The sequence below is a fragment of the Dermacentor albipictus genome, unplaced genomic scaffold (genome assembly GCF_038994185.2).
Source record: "Dermacentor albipictus isolate Rhodes 1998 colony unplaced genomic scaffold, USDA_Dalb.pri_finalv2 scaffold_21, whole genome shotgun sequence".
Taxonomy (NCBI): Eukaryota; Metazoa; Arthropoda; class Arachnida; order Ixodida; family Ixodidae; genus Dermacentor; species Dermacentor albipictus.
In genome coordinates this window covers 6,874,332-6,900,283 of record NW_027225575.1, presented here as the reverse complement: position 1 = coordinate 6,900,283, position 25,952 = coordinate 6,874,332, and the positions used below count along the sequence as shown (strand labels likewise).

At 46.7% G+C, this 25,952-nt stretch overlaps 1 protein-coding gene and 1 pseudogene across 1 annotated transcript in view; one reads left to right on the top strand and one right to left on the bottom strand.

Annotated features, from left to right (window-relative positions):
- Positions 1-4,919: 4,919 nt before the first annotated feature.
- The window catches only part of LOC135921231 (nose resistant to fluoxetine protein 6-like), a gene marked incomplete at its 5' end in the record, with an annotated part of 119,101 nt that continues 98,068 nt past the window's right edge, over positions 4,920-25,952 (top strand). The window contains 8 exons of the mRNA XM_070529432.1: positions 4,920-5,180; positions 9,154-9,262; positions 10,057-10,153; positions 17,737-17,900; positions 19,551-19,727; positions 19,917-20,010; positions 21,830-21,922; positions 24,033-24,201. Of these exons, the coding sequence (XP_070385533.1) occupies positions 4,920-5,180; positions 9,154-9,262; positions 10,057-10,153; positions 17,737-17,900; positions 19,551-19,727; positions 19,917-20,010; positions 21,830-21,922; positions 24,033-24,201 (1,164 nt within the window). The remainder of the gene's footprint in view (positions 5,181-9,153; positions 9,263-10,056; positions 10,154-17,736; positions 17,901-19,550; positions 19,728-19,916; positions 20,011-21,829; positions 21,923-24,032; positions 24,202-25,952) is intronic.
- Positions 7,289-7,468, bottom strand: LOC135921232 (U2 spliceosomal RNA; annotated as a pseudogene).

Here is a 25,952-nt window from a genome sequence, read left to right as displayed (position 1 = left end):
TTCAGAGATTCCACAACTACCTTGATTCCCCCCAAGAAAAGTAGAAATATACCTATAAGGAAAGGGGTCAGACAGGGAAACACAATCTCTCCAATGCTATCTATTCACTGCGTGCTCGGAAGAAGTATTCAAGCTAGTAAAATTGCACGGCTTACTATAAGGATCAACGGCGGATATCTCAGCAACCTTCGGTTTGCAGATGACATTGCCTGTTCACCAACACTGGGAACGAGTTAAGACAAATTATTGAGGACCTTATCAGAGAGAGTGTAAGAGTGGGGTTGAAGATTAATAAGCAGAAAACCAAGATAATGATCACTTGCCTGGCAAGGAAACAAGCGTTCAGGATCGCCAGTCAGCCTCTAGAGTCTGTGAAGGAGTAGGTTTATCTAGGTCGGTTACTCATAGGGGATCCTTACCATGAGAAGGAAGTTTACAGAACACAAATGCATTGAAGTGCATTGGGTAGACATTGCCAGAGCCTGACTGGAAGCTTACCACTATCATTTAAAACAAAGGTGCACAATCAATGCATTCTACCGGTTCTAACATGTGGGGCAGAAGCTTGTAGGCTGACAAAGAAGCTCGAGAACAAGTTGAGGACCGCGCAAAGAGCGATGGAACGAAGAATGATTGGCATCGCGTTAAGAGAAAGAAAGAGAGCGGTGTGGATCAGAGAGCAAACGGGATAGCCGATATTGTAATTGACATCAAGAGAAAAATTGAGCTTGGAAGGCCATGTAATGCGTAGGTTAGATGACCGCTGGCCGCGGGCCAATAGAGTTACAGAATGCGTGCCAAGAGATCGAAAGCGCAGTCGAGGACGGGGTCATGAAATTAGGAAATTCGCAGGCGCAAGTTGGAATCGGTTGGTGCAAAACAGGGGTAATTGAGAGAGACCTTCGTCCTGCAGCGGACATAACATAGGCTGATGATGATGCGTAAGCACTGACCTTGGGGCGCTGTAATGAAAGAGAAGCAAAAAAAAGCATAAAGGTTAACGCGACGCACATCTGGTTTGTTACCCTGCACTGGGAGACAGACCAAAAGAGGGACAAAGAAGGGCAGAGAGAGAAAGAGAGAGCACTGAAGGAGCGCAGACTGTAAGGTACGCACCGAGTATATAAACCGTTGCGGAGAGGGGCGAAGACGCTTCCAGACAACCTGTATCTGCTATTGTGGGTGTGAACTCGCTATCCTTTTCCTTTCTTTCTCTCTTTCTTTCTTTCTTTCTTTCTTTCTTTCTTTCTTTCTTTCTTTCTTTATTTCTTTCTTTCTTTCTTTCTTTCTTTCTTTCAGTCCCTCATACCCCGTGCCTAGCACAGGATAGCGAATAGTCTGGTTAACGCACCCACCTTTCCTTGTTTTCTCTTTCACTTACTCTCTCGATGTGTCTCTTTGTGCGTTCCTTTCTTGTGTGTGCATAGCTAGCCATGTCTTTGTTTTGTCTTTTGTATTTCTTGTAATCTAGTCGAAGAAGATGAAACGAGGAACGTGCTTCTGAAGACGAAGAAGTGTGGGGCTTTTGTCAAGAAGTCAGGCTGCCCTCAATGTTGTGCAGATTTCTGTTGCTGATGGTGCAAACATTCTTAAAATATGTACAAATTCCCTATTAGAAGTCTGGAAAACATATTCATTTCCCAGCGTGCATTATTCTTCAGAGTACATTGGCGCCGGTTTCATACACCACAGGTGGTCTTTGTACAAACATTGATTAAACCCTTAAATGTTCGTATTTGGGCGGTGCTACCTATTTGTGATGTGCGAGAGAGACTTCAAATCATCTATGATGACATCTACCCAAGCAACGCAAAACTTCTCTCTCATAATAGGATCGCGCAAATGGACTATTACAAGATCATTTATTAAATGGACTATTACAATATCATTTATTGAGTTTATGTATATATACGGTCATTGCAACAGACGTCTCACAGTGTGGAGAAAAATCTGGAATTGGCATTTTCGCTCCTGCTCTAGACTGGTCATTCTCAGTTAGGATTACGGACTACTTATTCTCATTTCTGGCTGAACTTCTAGCTTCAGCGTTAGCCTTACGTAAACTAAGTTCATCAATATCGACGGTAGTCATAATAACGGATTCTTTATCTTTATGTACATCGCTCACAACAAATAGTGGTGCTAGCTTTTTACGTAGACTTCATTTTCTGGTGCCTGACCACATATATTTAATTTGATTACTTTGGGTGTCTGGTCATAGGTGATTATACATGAAAGAAATGGCTGACAGTCTCGCTAGAGCAGTCCTCAATGGCTCTGTACAACCATTACTTCCGCCATCAGCTTACCTAACTACTATTAGATTCAGGAGATATGCAATTGCGCAAAGCTTTTTCAACCCAGCCATAGCAAATATTTGAGAATCTCGACGGCTGCTATTCTCTTGGCACAAAAATCCCTTTCACACCGGAAAAACTCAAGTAAGTTTTACCCGGTTACGGTGTCGAACACTAGTATTAAACTTTTATCGTCACAGGGCTGGTCTGGCACCTTACCCTCTGTGCCCATTCTGTGCAGTAGATGAGACTACAGATCATTTTTTCTTATTCTGCCGCCATTTTTCTCCTATAAGGAAAAAAACATACGAGAACGAACGTTCATGCAACCTGGTTTAAATTTCTCTACTTTAAATATCTTTTCGCTAGGAGCACCCTCTCTTGGGAACTACCACAGGGATGTCTGCTCAGCCGTGGAGGAATTCATAGCTGTTTCAAGATGGTCCTCTTCAGTTCTTCATACATTATTTTTTTATCCGTTTCCACATGACCTTTACCAGTTTTTGTAATCCCAAAATCTTCCTAATGCCGTACAAATCTTGTGCAATCCCTCTCAATGGGTACGTGCCATCGAAGAATGATATCCTATTCATATCCTTTGGGAACAGAAATAAAGAGTGAGGGCCGCCTTGTTGGCCTGGTCGCTTGTTCTGTTACAAATCCGGCGCAGTCGGATACTGAACCTTGTGCTACTGGCCTGAGCCGCTCCGATTTTCCATGGACAATGTGCACATACATGACAGTTGCCCGTGATAAGCCGGTGAACGTCGCACAGTGCGTCTACGGCGAAGAGAGGCCTCTTTACTATCCTTAAACACTTCGCTACTTCCCCAGTTTTCCTGCATGTTGCTTCTTCTAGCCACGATACCGTTTAGGTGCTTACCATAAGTCCAGCTGAACCATGCTGCCTTAGTGTACGCAATGTGATGGCCTCGACACATTTAGAAGTCGTACTCGCATCCCAGAATCTTTTAAAACCTTACTTTAAACTCACTGTTGCCCGCCGAAAATTTTCATTCTTGGATATGACGGCACTTCGAAGACGGAAGGCTGTAATAGCAGCAACTTGCATTTTCCATATATATATTTACGTTATTTTTTATTTAGCTTGTCGTTTTATTTTTCGTTCTTAGCGTCTGGAGCAGCAAGCCAGGCGTATACCTGTGGGCTAACGTCTCCAACTAAATCTTTTCTCTCAGTCTACGATGTCGCTAATGGCGGGCGCTTTAAATTTTATTTTTCACGCCATTAGGGCTTTTTAAGGGTTTCAAAGTGGCCGCCATATGTTAGTTTGTGAGACTACCTAAAGAAAACTAACACAGCGCAAACAAAAACAAGGGCTAGAAAGATATAACGAACTGGTCAAGCTTCTTTCTTCCTAATCCGTGTGTCTGCGTTGTGTTCTCAAGACAAAGCTACATTCTCTCATCAAAATGTGGGTTTTGTCATGGATGGATGGATGGATGGATACAACTTTCTTGTACGTCCGGCAAGGTTTAACGCGACCCGGGCTCAGGTCTCCCATGGAGGAACGTCAAGGCCCTGCCTCAACGCCGCCTCACGGGCTTGCTGGACTGCCCACGTCTGTATTCCGAGGTCTGAGCTGCGCAGAGCGGCGGCCCACCTCGACGACAGGGTCTCCGGAGTAACTGCCATCCCTCCTATAACTACATTGCACTCCCACAGCATGTGTTTGAGTGTTGCTGGTCCTTCCTGGCACAATTTGCACGTGTCGTCCTGATGCTTATCTGGGAAGATGCGTTTGAGACGGAATGGATTAGGGAACGTGTTTGTCTGGAGTTGTCGCCAGGCGACGGCCTGCCTCCTGTTCAATTTGGGACTCGGCGGGGGGTATATCCTTCTGGCGTTCAAATATGCACTGGTGATGTCGTTGTATCTTGTGAGCCTGTCCCGTTCTGCTCGAGAAGCGTTCGCTATCGTACGAGAGGCGTTGCCCTGTTCGGCGCGGCGGGTCATGTCTCGCGCCGTCCGGTGCGCCGTCTCGTTTAGGTTCGGGAGCGCGTCACCTTCCGTGGTGACGTGCGCGGGGAACCATATGATCCTCGAGCTCGCGGTTTTGGATCTGCCCGCTTTGGCCAGAATGGACATGGCTTCCTTGGAAATTCGACCTTTGGCATAATTTTTTACTGCCGTTTGTGAGTCACTTAGTACGACTTCGCATTCCTGTTCTGTGAGGGCTAGCGCAATCGCTACTTCCTCCGCTATTTCTGAGTGTTTGGTGTATACACTACATGTGGTTCTGATTTTTGATTCTGCGTCTATGACTACGGCGGCGTATGTTTGGCCGTTCGCATATTCGGCTGCGTCAACAAAGCGCGCGTTTCTGTCCCTGCCGAATGAACCGAGCAGAGCCTCGGCTCTTGCCTTTCGTCTACCTCGGTTGTAATCGGGGTGCACGTTTCTTGGGATGGTTGCCACCGTAATGGTGTCAGGTGTGGTCCGAAACCCGTGTCCTTTTTAAAGCACATTTGTTTGAATGCGATCTAGGATACGTCAGTTACCTGGCTATATGGCCTTGGCAACAACGAAGCGCTCGTTTGCATCTTCCTAAGTACGGTGGTGTTTTATGAGATTGTCCCACCTTTCCAAAGATTCGCGTAGAAAAAAAAAACTTTGAAGAGTGGCTATTCGAGCTCTGAGCACCTGTTCTGCGCACTCGCAGTGTTCGACAGTACAGCCAAACCCGAGAGCGGTGTGCTGACCGGAGGCCTGACCTTCCTGGGCTACTACTCGGAGTGCATCGCGGCGCTGCAGCCAGCACGCCGCACGGCCACTTCCAACGAGTCACAGGTACCGCCGTTCACCAGCACCTACTGCCTGGCCACCGTCAGCTTCGCAAACGCCCAGCGGTGGCCTCCCAAGGTGCGTACAAGTAGCTCATTATACAACCAACACAAGAAAATAAGACGAAGGCCCTCTTCTCTCTGCTTGTGTATATGTGGTTCGCTAGCTTTGAGCTTCGGCAACTGGCCCAGGGCGCGACCTTGTTGGGTCGGCGATTAGTTTCGCCCTCGGGGATACGCTTCGTTTACACCAACTCTACGCTAGCGGGTCGGGTCAAAAGTCGAGCTGACCCAGCCTAACCCGACCGCGTTTGACACACATCTTGGGTGAGTCACCCAAGCGGGTTGGGCGAGTCAACTCGCCCTTTGAAGGCCGGCTGACTGAAATCGCCTCGACGCTCCCCTGGCCCGACCCGCTTGCGTTCACATAAACCCGTTGGCTGGTTTTCAACCCTGCAGGCCAACTCGGTGCGAGATTATCGCAGGATAATGCAGGATGGGAAGGTAACTAGCAGGATGTGAAGGGTAGGAGGCCGCCGACTTCACAGATTGACAAGAGGACACAAGACTGCGCTGAACACGCAGGCAGTGACACCTCCATGGGCGCAACCCCAAGCAAACTTCGACTACCACAAGACCACGAGAAGTGAATGATCCTCTCGGAGGGGACCTCTCCACCGATGGTAACCGCTGTACGCGAGGGTTTATTTAAGGCCATCCTGACCCCCGTGTTAGGCAGAACCGCTCGAGACTCGGTAGAGTCAACCATGTACCACTGAAGCTAATACGTTCCCATTACTTTTCATCATAACAATGCCCGTCTTCTTCACAGTCTCCTAATTGTTACGGTGAAGACCCACATACCCTATAGAGATGTTATCAGTAGCTACTACTTGGCGAACTGTAGTACCTCACGTTTACCCGCACGGCGTTGCTGCGGAACACAGTCAACGTGGTTCCACGATATACACCGTTACCTGCATAACTAAAAATAAAATAAGACATGTATCGATCTAACAAAAGCCAACCTATTTTTTTTTTACTACTGAAGCTTTGGTGCTTATACGACATAAGTATTTTTTTCTTTCTCGTCTTTCTTTTTCATTATAAACAGCTTTTCTTAGCAATATCTTTGTGAAGCCTAGTTGGTTCATCTTCAGAACGACACTCAAACAGCGCGACTGATACAAGAACACGCAGATACACAAATACCACAAAACAAGCGTGCTACGAGCGTTCCAGCTACAAAATGCTGTACTGGCAGGTAGTTCGTAGCTGGAAAAGAGGGAAGCCGTCAGTGGTGGCTCAACAACCGCCATAGTTCGTTGTCAGCGTCGTGAAGTCAACACGTGTACGATGATAACGAATAAATTTAATGACATGAGTGCTCATGCCCAGCATGAAAACAGAGAGGAAAATTTGGAAGGAAACACGAACACATTTTCACTTAACGCGTATTTACGCTTCAGCAAGAACTGCTGAAATGCGTATATTTTTGGGGCCCATGGTGTACCGAAGTCGTCTCAAAATTGCCACATCCGAATGTTCTTTTATGTATAATAAACAGCTGCACGCAATCGGCGCTTACTATTTGGTGAGCGTTCGGAATACATAAATAAATAAATGAGTTACGTGTGTCAAATTTTATCCCAAGAAGCTCATTGACCAGGCTGCGCATACGAAAGTTTCCTTAGGATGGCGTAAGAAATCGCAGTAATCGTCGTTCGGTGTTTCTTGCTTGCTGCTGTTAGATGGCAGTAGTGGGGCCTTCATTCTCCCCTCTTGTATTTCTTTTTTTGTCTAGATTAGCTTCAGGCTTCATCTATTCCACCCACTTATAGCAGTATCTCTGCACGATCCCTTTCCTATCCCTTCTCTGCTTCGTCCTCTTCTACTGCCATTTTCCTATCCTTCTTCAAGTTTGTTGCCTTTGACTTTCCGCCGTCTTTCAAGGAGGCCTGGTCTATGGGTGAGCGAGACCTGGCAGCGCTATCTTTCAGTCTTTCTTCCTCGTTCAACGAGGTTCGGCTTCTCCTAGTAACTGGGCGCTTTAGGTGCAGCTTGCTCCAGGTGGGGTTTGAGTACCACCTCGAACATGAAGCTTCCCACAAGCTTTATGTGACAAAACATTTTACAGAGAAGGTGTTTGCGGCAAGGGTTCCGTGAATGTTTCTTCTGCGTGTGCAAAAACTGTGGGCCGATCCCTGAGATAGTGAAATACCGGGCCGACCAGTGGCGGAGGTGAAGCAGGCCTCAAGCACTCCGCCAGCTTGGAAAAAGAAGTTTAATATTTTGGCTCCAAATAAAACCCGTATCAGATATTAAGCTGATAAGAACAGGCGCTACACTTTGACATGCGTCAGCCATGTCTAAGCCGGCGTTCCAAGCGCTGGCGTTTCTCCTTTCCTTTCCTTTCGCTGTCCCGTGGGGGCGGTCCCGTCGAAACGTCACGCGCGTCTAGTTTCTTCCGGCTTCTCGGGGCGGCAGACCCGTCGTCCACGCGAAAGTATATAAAAGCCACGGTAAATGAGTTCCTACCTTTGTTCCAAATTTTGTGTCACCTCTGTGTCGGGTGCTAAACGGCTTCGCTGGTTATCCACTCCCACATAGTGGAACGGCTCATGATTTTTTTGTGTATTCAAGGGAGAAGTGAACAATACAAACATCTTGATACGCCTATACAGGACCTTGTGATCAGCATTTGTACGACGTGTGGCCGTAATAAATTTAATGCTACACTAAACAAATTCCATTCAGTAGTTGTGAGCAGTGAGGAGGTCGGAGTGAGTAAGTACCTCGGTAGCGCAGAAAAAAAAATAAAGGAGCATCAATGCAAATTTAACATATTTCTACAAGTTTTATGACGTTGGAATGCTTGTACGCAGGTAATGTTAACTTGTGAGGCACGAGAAGCAGGATCTCACTAAGAAGCACTATAAAAAAAAACATTTCGACATCACGAGGATTTTTTTATTATGCATGAAATTTGCGTAACTTGTGACGGGAAAGGTATCAAGCAACACATGACCATTTTTCAAGAATTCACTCCAGCTCCATACTTTCATTATTCTTGAAAACGATAGCTTTGCGGTATGAGAGGACACAGAATCAACATGCCTTGAAGCGTCTGTTTCACGTGGTGTTTTCTATGTTTCGTAGTTAATCCATTAATTGGCTTATTAAGACCGGCATAGTTGCCCGCAAAATAGCGGTTGCTTAGTCACTTGCACCTTCAGTACTTACCCGCGTTCGCTGGTGGCGTTTCGACAGCTGCCAAGAACCTTATTTCGGTGCTCGTCCCACACGATCGTATTGTGCACGGTGAAGGGTGTCATTAAAGCGAGGAACCTGACGTTAGCGATGGAGCGTTAAAACTGACTTACGCTTAATCTGCACGGCCTTCTGCACGCGTGCGGAAGTGCGTAAAGCGCCACTTATCGCACACAGGCGCAGAAATTTCGGTTTGCGCTGCTTTTGGTGACGTAGTGTAAGCCGAAATTTGTGCATCTATTTGCGACATGTGCAGTTTTGCGCACTTACGCACGCGTGCGCAAGGCGTGCACAAGGCCGTGCAGAGTTAGCGTAAGTCTGCCCTTAAATGCATCCAGTACATCCAGGGATTTTGCTCGGGTCACCGGGAACCTGTATTGCGGGCTCTGGTCAGACTGAAACAGCTGTGACGACTAAGTGCGGATACTGTGCTGACATATGCTCTAAAAGCCTCATATTTCGATCTTGCATTTATTCAAGTCTTTCTTGACATAATTCTTGTCGAAAACTTGGTTCCCTGTCGGCTTCTGGCTGCCGCGATCGTGCCGCCCTGTAGCAGACATGAAGCGGCAAAAAAAAAATGAAGAAGAATGCCATGCATTGCAATGTCAGTTCATTTCTACAAAACCTAATGCCGGACACCAATAATCTCCCCGAATTATAACGAAAGTGAACCACGCGCAGACAACACAGGTTAGTGCCTAGGCGCGTTCTTTTCTTTTCATGTTTATTCCTTTTTGTCGCCGTCGTAATAAAAGTGGGATATTTTCTCTCGTGCGCAGGGATTTCCAGAGTACCTGTGGAATGAACTTCACGGCAATAGCCTGCGGTTCGGACTCTGCGTACCGTCTACCTGTGGAGAGAAGGAGATCACAGAGCTGGCCGCCGAGTGTAAGTGTCACATCCTGGAAAATGAGTCCGGCGATAGGAATACGTAATAAACGGGGAGCCTTACGACCGAAATTGCTGCAGCTGCGTTGTGGAAAAGGCCACAGTAAAGGGTCCCGGGTTCCTATGAAAATTGACTGAATAAATATATCCTGTGAGGGAAATTGAAATTCTGTCACACCTATTTGAATGAGCAAATATATTGGCAAGATGAATTGCATATTGGTATTTGCTAGTTTACAAAATTTTTGCAGCGCTTAACACTTACCAGCACTGCATCCCTTCAGATCTCGATATGTAACCGAAAGTTACGCTTTTATTTATTTATTTATTTATTTATTTATTTATTTATTTATTTATTTATTTAATATAAGGCTTAGAGGCTGACCATAACTTGTGAAGCTTGTGTAACCGTCTGGTGGGTCACGAGGCTTCCACATGCATTGTTCATTGGGTACGTTTACTGAACACTACCCCGGCAACGACCTGGAATCGCCCTAAGCGTATCTCTGGGGAGGATAAATGATAAATAAAACAATGCACGTGTTTATCTTTCGCTTGTCGTGAGTCCAGGGTGTTTCATGGTGGCCGTCGATACAGAACACACACATTGCGACTACATTTCCTTGAGGGTAGGTGTTCTGCAGGGTTATTTCTTAGCCGGTGCACACTGTTTAGCTCAGCAGACGTTCGGACGTATAGAGAAACGATGTCCTCACAGTGTAGCTTAATGTATTGATGAATTGTAAAACCTTGAAAGAGATTGTGGGCTGTAACTCTCCTTGTTTTCTTTTCAGTCGTTCAGGCATTTGACCGAGGCGTAAACGCGACCTCTACGGCCTGCTCGCCCAGCCAGGAGCCCTACATTTCCAACGTTCCAGCACTTTCAGTCACGTAAGGAAACTTGTCGGCAGCCGGAAATCTCAGTAATTGTCGTTACGATGAAGTTTTTGGTTCACGCAACGACTTTTATCTACGTGATTGCCCGATATCATCCGCATGCGCTGCCTGAAATGCTTCAGTACTTGGTAAGCGGTACTCGATTGTTAATTCCTGCGGCTTGCTTTTTGGATATACGCTCCTTGTACGATATGCGCATACGAACGAACGAACGAACGAACGAACGAACGAACGAACGAACGAACGAACGAACGAACGAACGAACGAACGAACGAACGAACGAACGAACTAACTAACTAACTAACTAACTAACGAACTAACTAACTAACTAACTAACTAACGAACGAACGAACTAACTAACTAACTAACGAACTAACTAACGAACTAACGAACTAACTAACTAACTAACTAACTAAACTAAACTAAACTCCCGTTTTGTACCCGTTATTTTGGGGGTTTCCGACACTCACTGAACAAATGCAGCGAAGTACCGAGTAAAACGCGCTTGATCAAATATTCCCAGATCTCGAAGTTAAATGTTTTCCTGGCATTTCAACGCCCGCCCCAGACTTTAAAAGTGTTTGAAATGTCAAGATGACGTTCCGGATTTGCAATTGTTCCGACGTAGTTCGCACTGCAAAGAACAGCCGTGAAGTGGTCATGCAGTTGTGCTGCTGGGCACGACGCTGCGGTGTTACGACTTTGCACCGCTGCACCACTATTACGACTTTGTGGTCCCGTAGCGCTCGTCACCCGTTTCGTGACAGAGCGTTGGTAGCGAAGACTCCGAGCCAGGCGTCGATGAGAATAACGAAAGGGATTTTATTCATTATATACAGGTCATTGTACAGGACAAGATCGGATCGGCACTGGGGCCGAGAGCTCACACAAACGCTACTGTTCCCGCACGGCGACGTCCGGCGAAAACGCGTGACACATCTCACCCCAGTCGGGAGCGACACTCTCTCCCGGTGGGTCGGCGGATCCTGTTTTTCAGGCAGCGCGTCGCTGCTTTTATAATCCCCGAGGAACCATTGTCACTCAAACGGCCCAATACAAAGTCAGCACACGACGGTCGTCCGAGGGGTCCAACCAGCGACCGCGCTGGCCACCCGGTTCAAAGTTCGCGCGCGCGGAGACCTCCATGCAAAAGGAGGTGCGGCGCCGGGCTGTCTGGCACACGCCGACACGTCTAAACACGTCGCTTGCCGATGCTTCTCCCGCAGGACACCGCTGCCTGACGGCTCAGCATCTTGACTTGTGAAGGGAGAATTAGGGCGCTCGCAGGATAGATTCTGCATCTTGCAGATTCGGAATCCGGGCTTGTGGTGATGGCACAACAGCATCCCCGCCCTCAGATAAGGCGCCGGGAAGACGAGCTGCCTCCACGTGGCTCGGATGCCAGGCGCGCACGTTCGTCAGGCTAGTCCAAGTTCACGTCCAGTGTCGGGACGCCAGGTAACTTCACGTGCCCAGGTCCGACTCGCCAGGACAGGAGCTCTGCTCACCGCGTCGTCGCCAAGGCACCTTGACCAGCTCCGCTCGGGTCGTTCCTAAGACCTTGCTTCTCGCCACTGGTCCCGCTTGGTCGTTCTGCAGCTTGCAAAACCGACCGGCAAAAGGCAACACCCAACACGAACAAGTGCCCTCTGTCTCCCGTCAAACACCAGACAAGGCCATAATTCAAATCAACCTAACTAAATTGCTATCCCTCTTTTTGCTCCCGCTGCAACAAGAGGCAGGTGTACGATCTAGTACACAAGGCTCAAACAACCAGTTTTCAAATTAACAACACAACAAAATAGACAAGAAACAATTATTAATCAGCAATAATAATTACAAATGGAATGGTCCCCTTGAAATCACTTGGACCGAAAACATACTACTGAGGAAGCAAATGAGGTCATTCATTTTTCCCGGCGATATTTTCGCGGAATCCGAAGCTGCTTATATTTGCGACCCTGCTTATCCGTGTAGCGGCGGTACAATAAGCCAGATTCCTTGCCAAATGAAACCCCCTTTTTTTTCACTCCCCGTTTGACGCTCTTCCTCAGATCGGCTAGTGAACAATCTTCCTGTTGCTCGCGAATCCGAGTTTCCCTTTCAACTGCAGCCTGCTCCTGCCAGCTGGCGGAAACCGGAGCGAGTGTGGAGCCCGCGTCGCCTAATTGCGGCGTCGCGTCTATATCGCGGCTAGCACTGCACGCGTCACTCCCACTCACCTCCAGGACCCGCTCGCCTAGGCCAGCCTCCGAGCTCTGCCTCTCCCATGACTGCTCGCCACTCAAGTTACCCTGATCGGTCCCTGTACCGCACCGCTGTTCGCTCACCGACGCTAAGTCAAGTTCCCTCGACAGCGGGCGCGCTTTGGATCGCGTGGGGGCCATGTACGCCACGTCGGCAAAGAATGATTTGCCGTGATCCCTCAGCAGCTGCTCCGAGCTATTTGAGAAGAGGTAGGAAAATTGCTCCGGGAGGGCGGCTGACACAGCGGCTTCGGTGTTAAGTTTCCCAAACTCTCCTTCAATGATAACCGTTGCGATCGGTAAACAGACACTCTCCTTCTCGGCCACTTGCCGTATCCTATCGCACTCTCCCGTAAAATCACTCGAGGAGACGAAAGACGGGTGAACAACGTCCATAGTTGCTGCAGAGTCCCGCAGTGCTCGGCACTTCTTGCCGTTTACCTTAATTTCCTGCACATAGGGCTCCAATAGACGTATGTTTTTGTGAGTTTCCTGTATCGTTGCAAAAGCAATTCTCTCTGGGCAGCTTGCAGCGATGTGCCCTTGCTTTTTGCAATTGTAGCAGGTTAACGGTTTCCGTTTTTCAAAAGAACGCGTCATTTCGTTTCGCTGTTTCGGACCATCGTCATCATTCTGAGATGCATTCTGTCCTTCCCTTACAGTTTCTTTGGTAAGGGATTCGTCGTCCCGAAACTCGCGACGCGTGATTTGCTTCCGTTCGTCGGGCTTCCTGGAAAACCAATCTCTCCTATCAGTTTTTTCTACGCGCACTGCCTTGCTGTGCAAGCTGCGGCGTGTGTAATACTCTTCCGCTAACTCTGCTGCCTTGTTTAGCTTAACATCCTTTAGCCTATCTTGCAGCCAGAGCCGGACATCCTCATCAATGCAACGGTAGAACTGCTCCAACGCGATGCATTCGACAATTTTGTCGCGGTCGTCGTAAACCTCTTCGCCCTTCAGCCATTCCACCAGGTCGGCTTTTAGACGAAACGCGAAGTCAACATTCGACTCCTTGCCCTTTTTTGCATACCGGAACCTCTGCCGGAAAGCTTCGGGCGACAATTTGTACTTCCGCAGTAGCGCTTCCTTCACATCACTGTAGCTCTCAAACGCCTCTTTCGATAAGCAAGTGATTACGTCTGATGCCTCCCCAGGAAGCAACGCTAACAGATTCTGTGCCCAAAGGGATCGCTCAATGCTATTCCGTTCGCACACGTGCTCAAATTTCACGAGGTATTTGGCCATATCCTCTCCGACGACAAAGGGTGGAAGTTGATCGCGTATTCTTGGAACATTAGAAGTGAGACTAGGCGCCGGCGAGTTATTTCGGATCTCCAACTCTTTCATTTTAAGCTCGTGCTCACGTCGCTCCCTCTCTCTCCTTTCCTCCTTTTCCTCCTCGCGAAGTTCCTTTTCTCTCCTTTCCTGCTTTTCCTCCTCGCGGCGTTCCTTTTCTCTCCTTTCCTGCTCGCAACGTTCCTTCTCCTCCCTTTCCCGACGTTCATTGATATCCGCCCAGGCCTCTGCGGCTTCCTCAGCCGTTACGTCCCCAGTCCTCATGACCTCAAGGATCGCATTCTTTCTTTTGGTTGAGCCCAACTCAATGCCCAACTCCTCACAAATTTCGAGAAGTTCCTTCACCTTGTACTTCTCCATCGTTCACACTGTCCTCCTGCTGTTTACCCTTTTTGAATATACCTGCCGTACGCTACTATAACACTACTAGTAAGACATATGCAAGTATTTCACACACTGGCCTGTTTACCCCCTCAGCATCCCCTGGTTTTCAAAACACTCTTACTAGGCTTGAAACACACAAGGTTATCACAATGCAACACCAAATCCTTCCCTAAGCTACTATAACCTGTGTCAGAGAAAGTCTGGTGTTTGAGGTAAACTTCAGGCACTCACCGCGCCGAGGTAGCTGATGCCGGTCAATCCCGTAGCTGCCATCCAGTGTTACGACTTTGCACCGCTGCACCACTATTACGACTTTGTGGTCCCGTAGCGCTCGTCACCCGTTTCGTGACAGAGCGTTGGTAGCGAAGACTCCGAGCCAGGCGTCGATGAGAATAACGAAAGGGATTTTATACATTATATACAGGTCATTGTACAGGACAAGATCGGATCGGCACTGGGGCCGAGAGCTCACACAAACGCTACTGTTCCCGCACGGCGACGTCCGGCGAAAACGCGTGACACATCTCACCCCAGTCGGGAGCGACACTCTCTCCCGGTGGGTCGGCGGATCCTGTTTTTCAGGCAGCGCGTCGCTGCTTTTATAATCCCCGAGGAACCATTGTCACTCAAACGGCCCAATACAAAGTCAGCACACGACGGTCGTCCGAGGGGTCCAACCAGCGACCGCGCTGGCCACCCGGTTCAAAGTTCGCGCGCGCGGACACCTCCATGCAAAAGGAGGTGCGGCGCCGGGCTGTCTGGCACACGCCGACACGTCTAAACACGTCGCCTGCCGATGCTTCTCCCGCAGGACACCGCTGCCTGACGGCTCAGCATCTTGACTTGTGAAGGGAGAATTAGGGCGCTCGCAGGATAGATTCTGCATCTTGCAGATTCGGAATCCGGGCTTGTGGTGATGGCACAACAGCGGGTTAGATCCCGGCCGCATTTCAGTGGGGGCGAAATGCAAAAGCGCTCGTGGTACTTATATTTACGTGCACGTATAAAGAATTCCCAGGTGGTCGAAACTAATCCGGAGTCCACCACCCACTGCCGCGTACCTCATAGTCAGGTCATGTTTTGGCACGAATTTAATTTTTTAATAAACCTGTTGCTTCTTTAGTTTGCTCACTTTAGTGGAATCGCCAGTGAATGTCGAACAAATAAAAATAATTAAATCTGGGGTTTTAAGTGCCAAAACCAAGATACGATTATGAGGCACGCTGAAGGTGTGATGCTCGGGATTAAGTTTGTCCACCTGGGGTTCTGTATACGTTCGCCCAGTACACGGTACACATGCATTTCTTGCATTTCGCCACTATGGAAATGCGGTCGCTGCAGCCCGGGATTCGATCCCGCGACTCTGGACCTCGTAGCGCTACTCCACAGCCAGTACGCCATCACGGCGGGCCATCGAACAAACTTCGATGTTCACCCGTGTCCTTGACCAGCTAAAATTGACATTTTCTATCCAACATCCTTTACGTATATTTGGATAGTGTGAGACCTTCGTCGCGTAAACACCCTGTATATGTCATAATTCGGTATCTTGCTTCATAGCGTGAGCTGCCAAGTAAAACACGCATGTGCAATTTACGAATTCGTTAGAAGCGTCCAATGAAGGACTCTTAAGAATTCATCCTGGTTACGCATCTAGTTGACGTATTTGCCAGCAGCTACAATCAGGAAATGTTTCTGTGTCACGTAGACATTCATTTCTCTACTCGCGCCCAGCTTTCTGCGGCTTTCAACTGACCCTGCAAGTTCCGGCGTCATTGGCATGACTGACTTTCACAGGCCCCAAAATGTGCCTGTACTTTGTTCGATAATAATAATAATAATAATAATAATAATAATAATAATAATAATAATAATAATAATAATAATAATAATAATAATAATAATAATAATAACAATTATTATTATTATTATTATTATTATTATTATTATTATTATTATTATTATTATTATTATTATTATTATTATTATTATTATTATTATTATTATTATTATTATTATATAAATGCATAATAGCGTGCTCGATGTCAGCGACTGCTCCTCTCTTTTCGGATTTAATACTATAGTCTTAAATTAGGAGCTCATCTTCAGGGCTTCCCCAGTGTTCACGTATTAATCCCCTATTGTTACGACCATCACGTTTCTAACAGCAATGCACCACCACCATTTCCTCCTCTTTTAAACGTCCAGCGACTTCACTTCCTCCTCTGCCTCCTCATACTACTACTACTACTACTGCTACTACTACTACTACTACTACAACTACTACTACTACTACTACAACTACTACTACTACTACTACTACTACTACTACTACTACTACTAATAATAATAATAATAATAATAATAATAATAATAATAATAATAATAGTAGTAGTAGTAGTAATTTAGTAGTAATTTAGTAGTAGTAGTAGTAATGTTCAACTATGTCTTCCAACTAACGAATGTGACGTACTGTAGTCGATATCCCCATACTTACACTTTTCCACCCTATCCCCAGAAACGTGCTGCGGGAAAGCTATAGACATGCAATAGAGCTCGAAAGTAGACTGCTCCTCTCGACAAGTGGCACAGAATTGTTCTTGCTTTGCTTTTTTACTCGAGTCCAGTTGTCGAGCGGTTTCGTGATAGCTAATCTCTGACTGACCGGCAATGCTTCAAAGCTCGTGTAAGACAGTATAACAGCTGTGCTATCGTAAATATGATGTTCTAATAGTGCACGGTAGTCATGCTTCATTGTCGCCATTGGAGCGCGCTACGCTCGCAGTAAATCTGAGTTACTGTCTTTACAGCGATTATAGCATTGCCGCAGCGATGCCAACACTGTAATGCCAAATGTACCCTATGGGGGACACTAAATTTGATGCCTAAAAATGCTGATTTAAGCGGAGGTAAACGTACGCCGGAGGGAAGCTTTAGCTGGGGATATTTCAACAAACCTCTTACTAATTACTCACTATGCATATCAAGTTTCAGTTCCATCATTATTTTAACTGTTTCTTTACCAGTGTACTCTGAAGGGCCAGAAATTAATGTAAGCAATTTGTTTCAATTTTTGATGTGAAAGCATCAAATGTGCCAATGAACAAAAAAGCCGGCAGCGTCTGCAGCCGCGCAACGCCACCTAAATTCCCTTTGCTTGCGACGCCACGTCACGGACGCGCCGGAACGCCACGTCACCCTTCCTCTCGGTCTCGGTAGCCGGCGCGCGGTCTGTACCTCTCTCTATCACCCCCAACGAGACTGCTTCCTCGGCCTCTCGTCGCACAGGACGTCGGTGGCATGCGGCGTCGGCACCGCAGGCTGCTGCTGCTTGCTTGCTGGCCTGGGCAGCACATACCGCTATGGTACATTACTCGCAGCGCAAAACTCGAAGGAGCACTGAGCGGCGTTCAAAGGGACATTAATGCTTTCGCATTCACAACTCATAAGTGCTTAAGTGTCCTCTAATATATTCTGTTGTAGAACAGGCTTTGGACATTATTACATGATAAAACAAGCACTCGAAGGTGCTACGAAATTCGGTTAGAACAGAAGCGAAATCTCACCGATGCTGGGTTTTTGGTTGCTACATGTACAGGCGCTCTTCTCAGCAGACACCCATTCGATTGTGCATGCCGACCTGTGTTGCAGGTGCGTCCTCCTGCTGTTCGTCGCCATGGCGTTCGTGGGCACGGCGTATGACGTGGCGCGGTCCTTTCGCTCGTCCCACAAGAAGCCTTCGTCCTCTCGAAGCGTGGACACCACCATGGCTTCCAATGAAGGCCTCGTCAGTGGAGGATCTATGGGGGATGGTGGTAGGAAATGCTTTACGGAGAGGAGTTTAGCACTTGTGTCGCCTGCTGGGAGTTGTACGTAGATCGTGTCACGTGACCCACATCCCGTGCAAAGTGCAGCGGCGTGGTCGCGGTTTTCAGCTTTTGCAACGAAGTAGCACTCGCGTTAATTAGAAGTGAGGTTATAACGTAAACAGGTTCTTTTTTTTCTTTTTGTCATACAAATGCTCTTAGAATTTTGCTGTTTGGAGCAGACCATGTAACGTAAAACGAAAAAAAAACCGAATTTGCCATTGTTGATTTTTCGCTTCACTACGAGTAGCCTCGATAAAACGATTAGTTTTCATGCAGAAAATTACTGCTCAGAAATGCATTGAATGTGTCGCTATTCAGATGCCCTTCTAGTATAATAATAGTGGGCGAACAATGGAAGCTTCAGTCCGAAGCCAAAGTTTTGAGATGGGGATTTGTCTATTCGAGACATTGGCTACTGACTGAGGTTTCCGAGGTATGCGGTCGAGGAAGCCCGTTTCCGAGATTTAACACAAACTATTACGCATTAGTAGCCTATGTTGAGAGCACCGATCCCACGGTACGTCACATTTCGCGAAAGTCGAGATCTCAGTCGCGATAAAAAGTTTCGATCAACAGTCACGACCAGCACGCATACCGACGTTCTCGTTATGAGTTGTTGGGGCATATTGTGGCAAGAAATGCAAATTGTTGAATAGCCGGATCTAGCTCGTAAAGCCGTCCGCATACGCGAGCATCACGTAACACCATACCTCTGCGCACAGCGGTTCCTTAGATGGCTTTTCTGTCGACGCATACAACTTAGAGGCGCTGTAAATGAGAAGGATTAGCGCCTGCATTGCAGGTAATACTGAATGTTTCAGAGACTTCGTTTTTATGAATTCCGTCGCTTCATATAGATTGCAAAATTGATATAAGCGCAATTGCCGCGTGTCTGGCCGCTTGAGGAACTTTGCGCGTATTCGCGGTTGTCTTTCAAGCTCTAAGAAACACTTTTATGTAGCACGTATTGAGGAACAGAAAGCTGCATCGGGAGCTTTTCATGTTGCGCTACACTTTTCTCATTGAGACTTTTAATCCGATTAAAATATCTGAGAAATTGAATAACTAATTACGGCTAATTATGTAATTGGGTGGAATGTAAAAAAAATAATCTGAGTATCTCCAAGCGACGGCAAACAACATTACCTTGGTTCTTTCCAGCTAGGGGGCGTTTGCATATCTTTAAATCTTGGTGCATGATAGTTGGGACACGTTGTATAATATGTATATAGATTTTATACATTAGTTTCTTTATTAGTCCTATTTAACATTTGTATTTATCATTTAGTGTTGTGTTTCTCTGTTTTCTCTCCTCCGCTGTCATCTTTCCTTGGCCACGGGACAGTTCAGGTGTCTACGGACAAATGAGACGGTTACGAACTCCGCGTCATATATCCTCCCCTTTTCCTTCTTTTGGACAACAACAAACAAGCAAACGTTGCATTTCTTGCCGTTTTCAGTCTGTATTCAATTAATTTGTGAATCATCGACATATATATCGACCGATTGATCGAACAAACAAAGAAAAGCTTTCCTTGATCTTTTTTTTTTTTGGCCTTGTAATATGCTCTTATGCTTCGCCTCCCTCGCTTACAGGGACCACCTTCAGCCGCATAGTTCTCGCCTTCTCCGTGCTCGAGAATGGGGCCAAGATCTTCAGCACGAGCGGAACGAAGCAGTTCATCCAGGTTATCCACGGGCTCCGTTTCTTCAGCATGGCCTGGATTATCTTGGGCCACTCGTTCTCCTTTTCCAAGCAGTGGGTCACCTATCGTAAGCGCACGCCACCTTTTTCTACTATCTCCGCACATACTCCCAAGCTCTCTCTGGTTTAGCCAGGATATATCCAAGCTTAACGTTGACCGATTTCAGTGCGGGCTCGGCAAATGTGCATTGCGCGGCCAAAGTGGTGTGGCCACACCTGAGTGACTTGACATAGGGCTTGTGGCTCTTTCTTTTCAGGGAATATGGACGACCTGCTAGTCATTCACAAGGACATCATAACCCAAGGCCTTGCCAATGGTACCGTGACTGTGGATACGTTTTTCTTCATCAGGTAAGCCAGTGGCGAACGCGAACACTTTTTTTTCTGGCGGCAAGTGTTTTGAAGAGAACTCACCGCATGAAGTAGACAGAATAAAACAGCTTAATTGAGCTCGTCATAAAGAAAATCGCGTAAAAAAAAAAGAACGCCCATTGTAGAGAACACTCGGAATTTTTCACGGCGAAATAGAACGCCTTCAAAATTTCTAGCTCCAGATTTGTTCATTTCAGGACCGCCTAGCACCGTAAAGCATAAAAAATCAAAACCATAATTTCGCTTATATAACGTGTGAATTGCAGAAATTTTGAAAACGACAACTTTCCGTCTACTGCAGTGTGTGTGTGTGCCTGCGTGCGTGCGTGCGTGCGTGCGTTCGTGTGTGTGTGTGTGTGTGCGTGCGTGTGTGCGTGTGCGTGCGTGCGTGCGCGCGTGTGTGTGTGTGTGTGTGTGTGTGTGTGTGTGTGTGTGTGCGTGCGCGTGCGTGTGTTTGTGCTTAATGTTTCAAAGCAACACAATTACTGGAGCCATGAGAAGCACCCAAGTATAGTGGAGGGCTCCAGATGAACTAAGAACATCCTTGGTTCTTTAGCGTGCACCTAAATCCAACCACACGGGCGTCTTTGCATTTCGCGCCTATTGCAATGCGGCTGCCGCAGGCCGGAAGCGAAGCTGCCACGCGCGGGCTTGGCAGCTTCATTGCCTGTAGCAATGGAGAGTTTCAGCATGTCCGGCAACTATTACCGTTCACGGAATATCGAAGACTTGTAGCGCTAGAAGCGCCATTTTGTGACTCTTGAGTTCAACTAGAACGCACAAGGCTAAAGGTACATTCAACTGATCGCTTTCGAGCGCTCCACTGCGTACTCGTGGGGTGCGGTTTACATTCGGCTGGTTCATTTGTCGGAGCGCTCGAAGGCTCTCTCTCTCACATTCGAGCTGAGAACGCGACCGAGATCGGACAGAAACACGATCACGTGGCTACGCCCATTGCTCTGGGCATAGCTAGAACGTTAGGATGTGGCAGTATTTATCTGGCTGCAATCTCGAGAGGGCTTTGTATTACTGCAGACCAAGTTAGAGCACGGTAGGAACTAGTCCAATGTACGTACAAGGGCAATTACAGTGTCATACTTACGTGCGGACGCATAGGTTCAAGTAGCAACAATAAGATAAATGTTTTTTTCTCCCTTTGGGTGACAACCGTCCATGTAGCACAAAAAACGTTCCCATCTCGTTGCGGCTACCAGTGCTGCTGCCATCCCGTGTTCCGGCATTCCATAAGCAGGAGTAGGCAAGCTAAAACTCTCTAATCCGATCTACAACTGGCTATGAAAAAGCTTCCAGAGTTTATAGGCAAGGCGATTGTGTGCATTTGTTCGTTGCCCGAGGACGTTTAAATAAATGCGTGGCTAATTCTACAACTATAAAAATGAAAAATGAGAAATACTCACCTGACTTAGTGATACTTCGAACAGGGTTTCGCGGTGTGTTTGCTAACGACCGATATTAACATAGCTTATATTATGTGAATGCAGTACGTGACTGGCCATTCAAACGCTAATCATGCTGTTATCGTAGCGATCGCTGTCATAAGCTGTGGGCTCGTGGCAGTGCTCGTGAGGAAGGTTCTTTGTTGTTTCTTTCTTTTCCTTTTATTTATTTTTGTCACGCATGCTTGTCCAACTTTGCTTTGTGCGGGTTGAGCTATTTCTTTCGATTATTTAGTTAAGGCGTGCCAGTACTTCAAAAAAAAATCTTATATGATCAAGCTATTTAGGCTTAATTGCTATTATTTTAACAAAGTGCTTTCTTCTTAATTTGCAATTTACAGTGGCCTTCTGGTTGTGTACGTGACATTAAACCAGTTGGCGTCAACTGGCGGAACTAATCGCTGGTATTTCTTCTACCTCCACAGGTACTGGAGGTAAGTTGAACCGTGACAAACTCATAAATTTTACGGTGCAGATAAACATGGGCCAATCCATTAATAATGCCAGAAAAAAAATCATCACAAAAATCATCACAAAAAATCAGCATGGACATGAGCAAGGGCCATGAGACAGCTTTAGTCATGTCTGGTGTCATCTCTTGCCAATCTACGAAACAATGCGCAGTTCTCTATTCACCTTTTCCCACCTTATTTTAACAATTCGCAAAGTGTTTGCTTATCTTAGTGTCATGCAAATATTTTAAGCGCATCTGATTGTCACAACACCTCCGTATATACGAGCCAATCTAGGTGTTCGACATATTAGCGATGCCAGTGGGCCAATGGCAAACAGCACTTACGAACAAAAACCTTTGTGATTGTGACCCTTGATGATTTCCTCATACAAGTCATAATGTTTATGCTCCTCAGCGCTCCGTTTTTATATTCTTTCACCTCTTTGTGCATTTCTTAATACTCACCAACGAGTCTGCCCTATTGATTGAATGACTGCTCATAGTCCTTCTCGGTCGCGTAGAAGGTGATCAGCTTTGTCTTTACCGCAGACAAAGCGGCTGAACTCACAAAGCTCGCCGTTCGTAAGTGTTCTTTGCCACGCACTGGCTGGCCACCTTCGCTAATACTGCATCTATAATCGGGATCGGCTGGAATTTTAGCCTAGGAGCTTTTTGTGAACACGGGCCCTGGAGAGAGAATAGTATTTCGCTGAACTAAATTTGGGTATAAGAATCTCATATTATAAGCGGTAAATATACGAGCATTGCCCCGACTGCGTCTTATACTCAAATGGCACAACAAAGGTACGAAAAAAAAAAGGAGACAGCGCTTAGAGTAAGGGTTAACATGCGCTGCGTGTGTTAACACGGTCACGTGAAGAGGGGCTTGTTTACCATGTTTCCGCCACCGATCGACACTGATCAACGATGCCAGCAGTGCTGGCAGCATCAGGAAAAAAACATGGTGTCTTTTCGCACGACGCCTAACATGCATGTTAGTTCATTGAACCGGACTAAATACTGCAAGCAGATCAACTTCGCGAAAAAATAATATTAAGCGCAATCGACACATGAGCAGCACCTCAAGAAGAAATAAAGAAGTTAGATGGACAGAGAAAGAGAGACAGACAGACAGATAGAAGGGAGACGTGTCATTCACTTTCGTTTCTTGAGAAATAAGAGCGAGTTCGCTCAGGCAATGAGCCGAATTTTTCTTCTTCAAGGCACTCTTGCTAATGAATGAAACATACAACGAACACGAGGTGTAAGCTATAGGAGCATTCATTTTGTCCACGGCAAAGCACTACGATGAAATTATTGGAGCACCACCAAGTTCTTGGTGCTTGAGGTCGGTGTACTACGCTTCACAACCGATGAAGAAATAAGGGATGGTTGAAGAAAAATATTAGGAGGAGTCCGGTAAAGTGAACGAAGAAGTGACGCGACAAAGATGTATGAGAAGTGCCCGCTTTCTTTGATCGGTAAGAAGAGAGAAGTAAAGATCAGGTGTTACGGTAGTGGGGTGATTCTCTTTAAGGAGATTAGCAGTGTGAGAAGTAAGAGGACAATCGTTGAAATAATGGAGCAAGTCTGTGCAAGGATGGCCACAGGCACAGTTACTGTGAGATAAAAGATGAAAGCGGAAATTCGTCTATTGGAGCAACAGAATGCGCAAATAACATGTGTTGTCTTGAATAATTCTGGAATTCACGTATCACTATGAGCGATAGCACAGCATATACATGCACGTATACGCGAACTTGCGCGTATACCTCTCTCCGGCTGGGAGAGCGGCGCCCACGAGCAGAAGGGCAAACGGCGTTCGGTCTGAAATTTTAGCTCTTTCCGCGGCGCTCAGCGATGTAATATTTAGCAGACACAATCGTCAGTGCGTATTCTGTGCACTGCACTTGTCAACTCAAAATGACCGGACCTGGTGAGGGCCCTTTATGGATCGATCATGGTTAACGACGCTTTTAAGGGCCACCTATATATATGGGCTTTTTCTGCTAAAACGAAGTACTGCTATGTTCAGGATGCTATTCAGCACGTGAGTGAGATTGTACTCTAGCGTGAACACGTCTTTGCAGGATGACGCCGCTGATGATGACTGTGATCGCTTTCTGCGCCGTGCTGTTGCCATACTGCGGTGATGGACCACGCTGGAAGGAGTCCATCGCCACCTACGACCTGACCTGCAAGGCCAACTGGTGGGTCAACGCCATGTACCTGCAAAACTTCATTCACCGGACGAACATGGTACGCGGCACAAAAACAAGCGCCAGATCCACTTTGACAACATTGTCTTCTATAATTGCTTTGGAAGCGTAGAAAAAGTGCGGCTTTTGGCATAGCAAGCAGCGCAAACTGACAAAGACTGTGCTATATTTCATGCATAATACGAATGGCTGGTAAAATTCGTCTTCTCACTATGAAAAGTTCCGGCAAATGAATTCAGAGGGAATCTTTAAAAGTGCTTGCTTAACACTTGCATTCATTAGGATGTCGTAACAATGGAGTGAAAAATAAAAGAAGCTCGTCACCAGTATTTCCTTCAAAAAATTATCGAGCGTATAGCTTTGTGTGGACATTGACAGGTAACCGCATACCAACCGATTGGAGTTTACCAAGCGACCACGTGTTTCCACAATTTCAGAACCCCGCCGTGGTTGCTTAGTGGCTATGGCGTTGGGCTGCTAAGCACGAGGTCGATGTATCGAATTCCGGCCATGGCGGCCGCATTTCGGTGGGGGCAAAGACGCCCGCGTACTTACCTAGATTTAGGTGCACGTTAAAGAACCTCAGGCGGTCCGAATTTCAGGGGTCCCCCACTACGGCGTGCCTCATAATCAGATCGTGGTTCTGGCACGTAAAACCCCATAATTTCATTTCCACAATTTGAGGTATTTGTAGGGGATGAACACTCGTGGAATAAATATTCAGATTATAGAGTTGGAAGAAAAGTGAGTAAAAGAAAAAGGTAATGAAAAATAAAGATAGAAAGAACTTCGCCGTCTAGACATAGTTTTGAGTTGAGAATTGTACCTCGCATTGGCTTATGGCAACACCGGATTGGGTCCGCCATTTTAAGACTGCGTGCCTTGATTTGCGAAAAATGAGATTTCCTGACTACCACGTTCGGTGTACGATCGCTAAAGGGTATAGGTTAGGATCCCATGTGGGAACTAATCGTGGAACCAACGTGGAATTCGTCGAAGTGTTCATCAGGTTGGTGTTCATCTAAGATGTGCGAAGTTCTGCGGGATTGAAGAAGAAAGCAAATGCGGTGATCTACTTCATAATTCAATAGATGGTTCATAATTCAATAGATAATTCACTGATGACACAGAATATCATCAACTACTCGCTCTTTGTCTCCGCGTAGAGAAAACTTACGCGAAGGGGAAATTGCACAGGAAATCTCTACGATGCCCTTGGACCTAGTTGCATATACGTCGTCACTTGAAGAAATTAGGCAGAAAACTCTTGGTGTAGATTTCATGCTCACCTCGATTCTCATAAGCCGCTTTGTAGAATCGGTTGGGCCTTACACAACCCGCCGTCACCTCCGTAAGAAAAGCTTTCCACAACGTCCTGGCTCGGGCGCAAAGTGGAAGTTGCAGAGGCCTGCTTCAATGTAGCCGCAGCAACACTTTCCACCCTAATTTCATAACGCGCGACAAGCGCACCACCAATAGTAGAAATCAGCCTCGCTGACCCGTTGATGCTGCAAGAACTTTAGGCTTTACTCAGATCATTCGACATATGTCTGGAAAATCATGGGGGCCATCCAAGTCATCTCTTCTGCAGCTCTACCAGGCACTTTTTGTTGGCTACTTCCGCTACAGTGCCCCTGTACTTTCTCGGGTTAGTACAACTGCTGTACGCACATTGAATGTGCTCAGGCTCGCGCAGTGAGAATTTGCCTAGGACTACCACGATGTGCGTCTACTTGGGGCACTATCGCAGAGGCACGTGCGTGCCCAGCTCGAGTTTATCTGCAACATGAG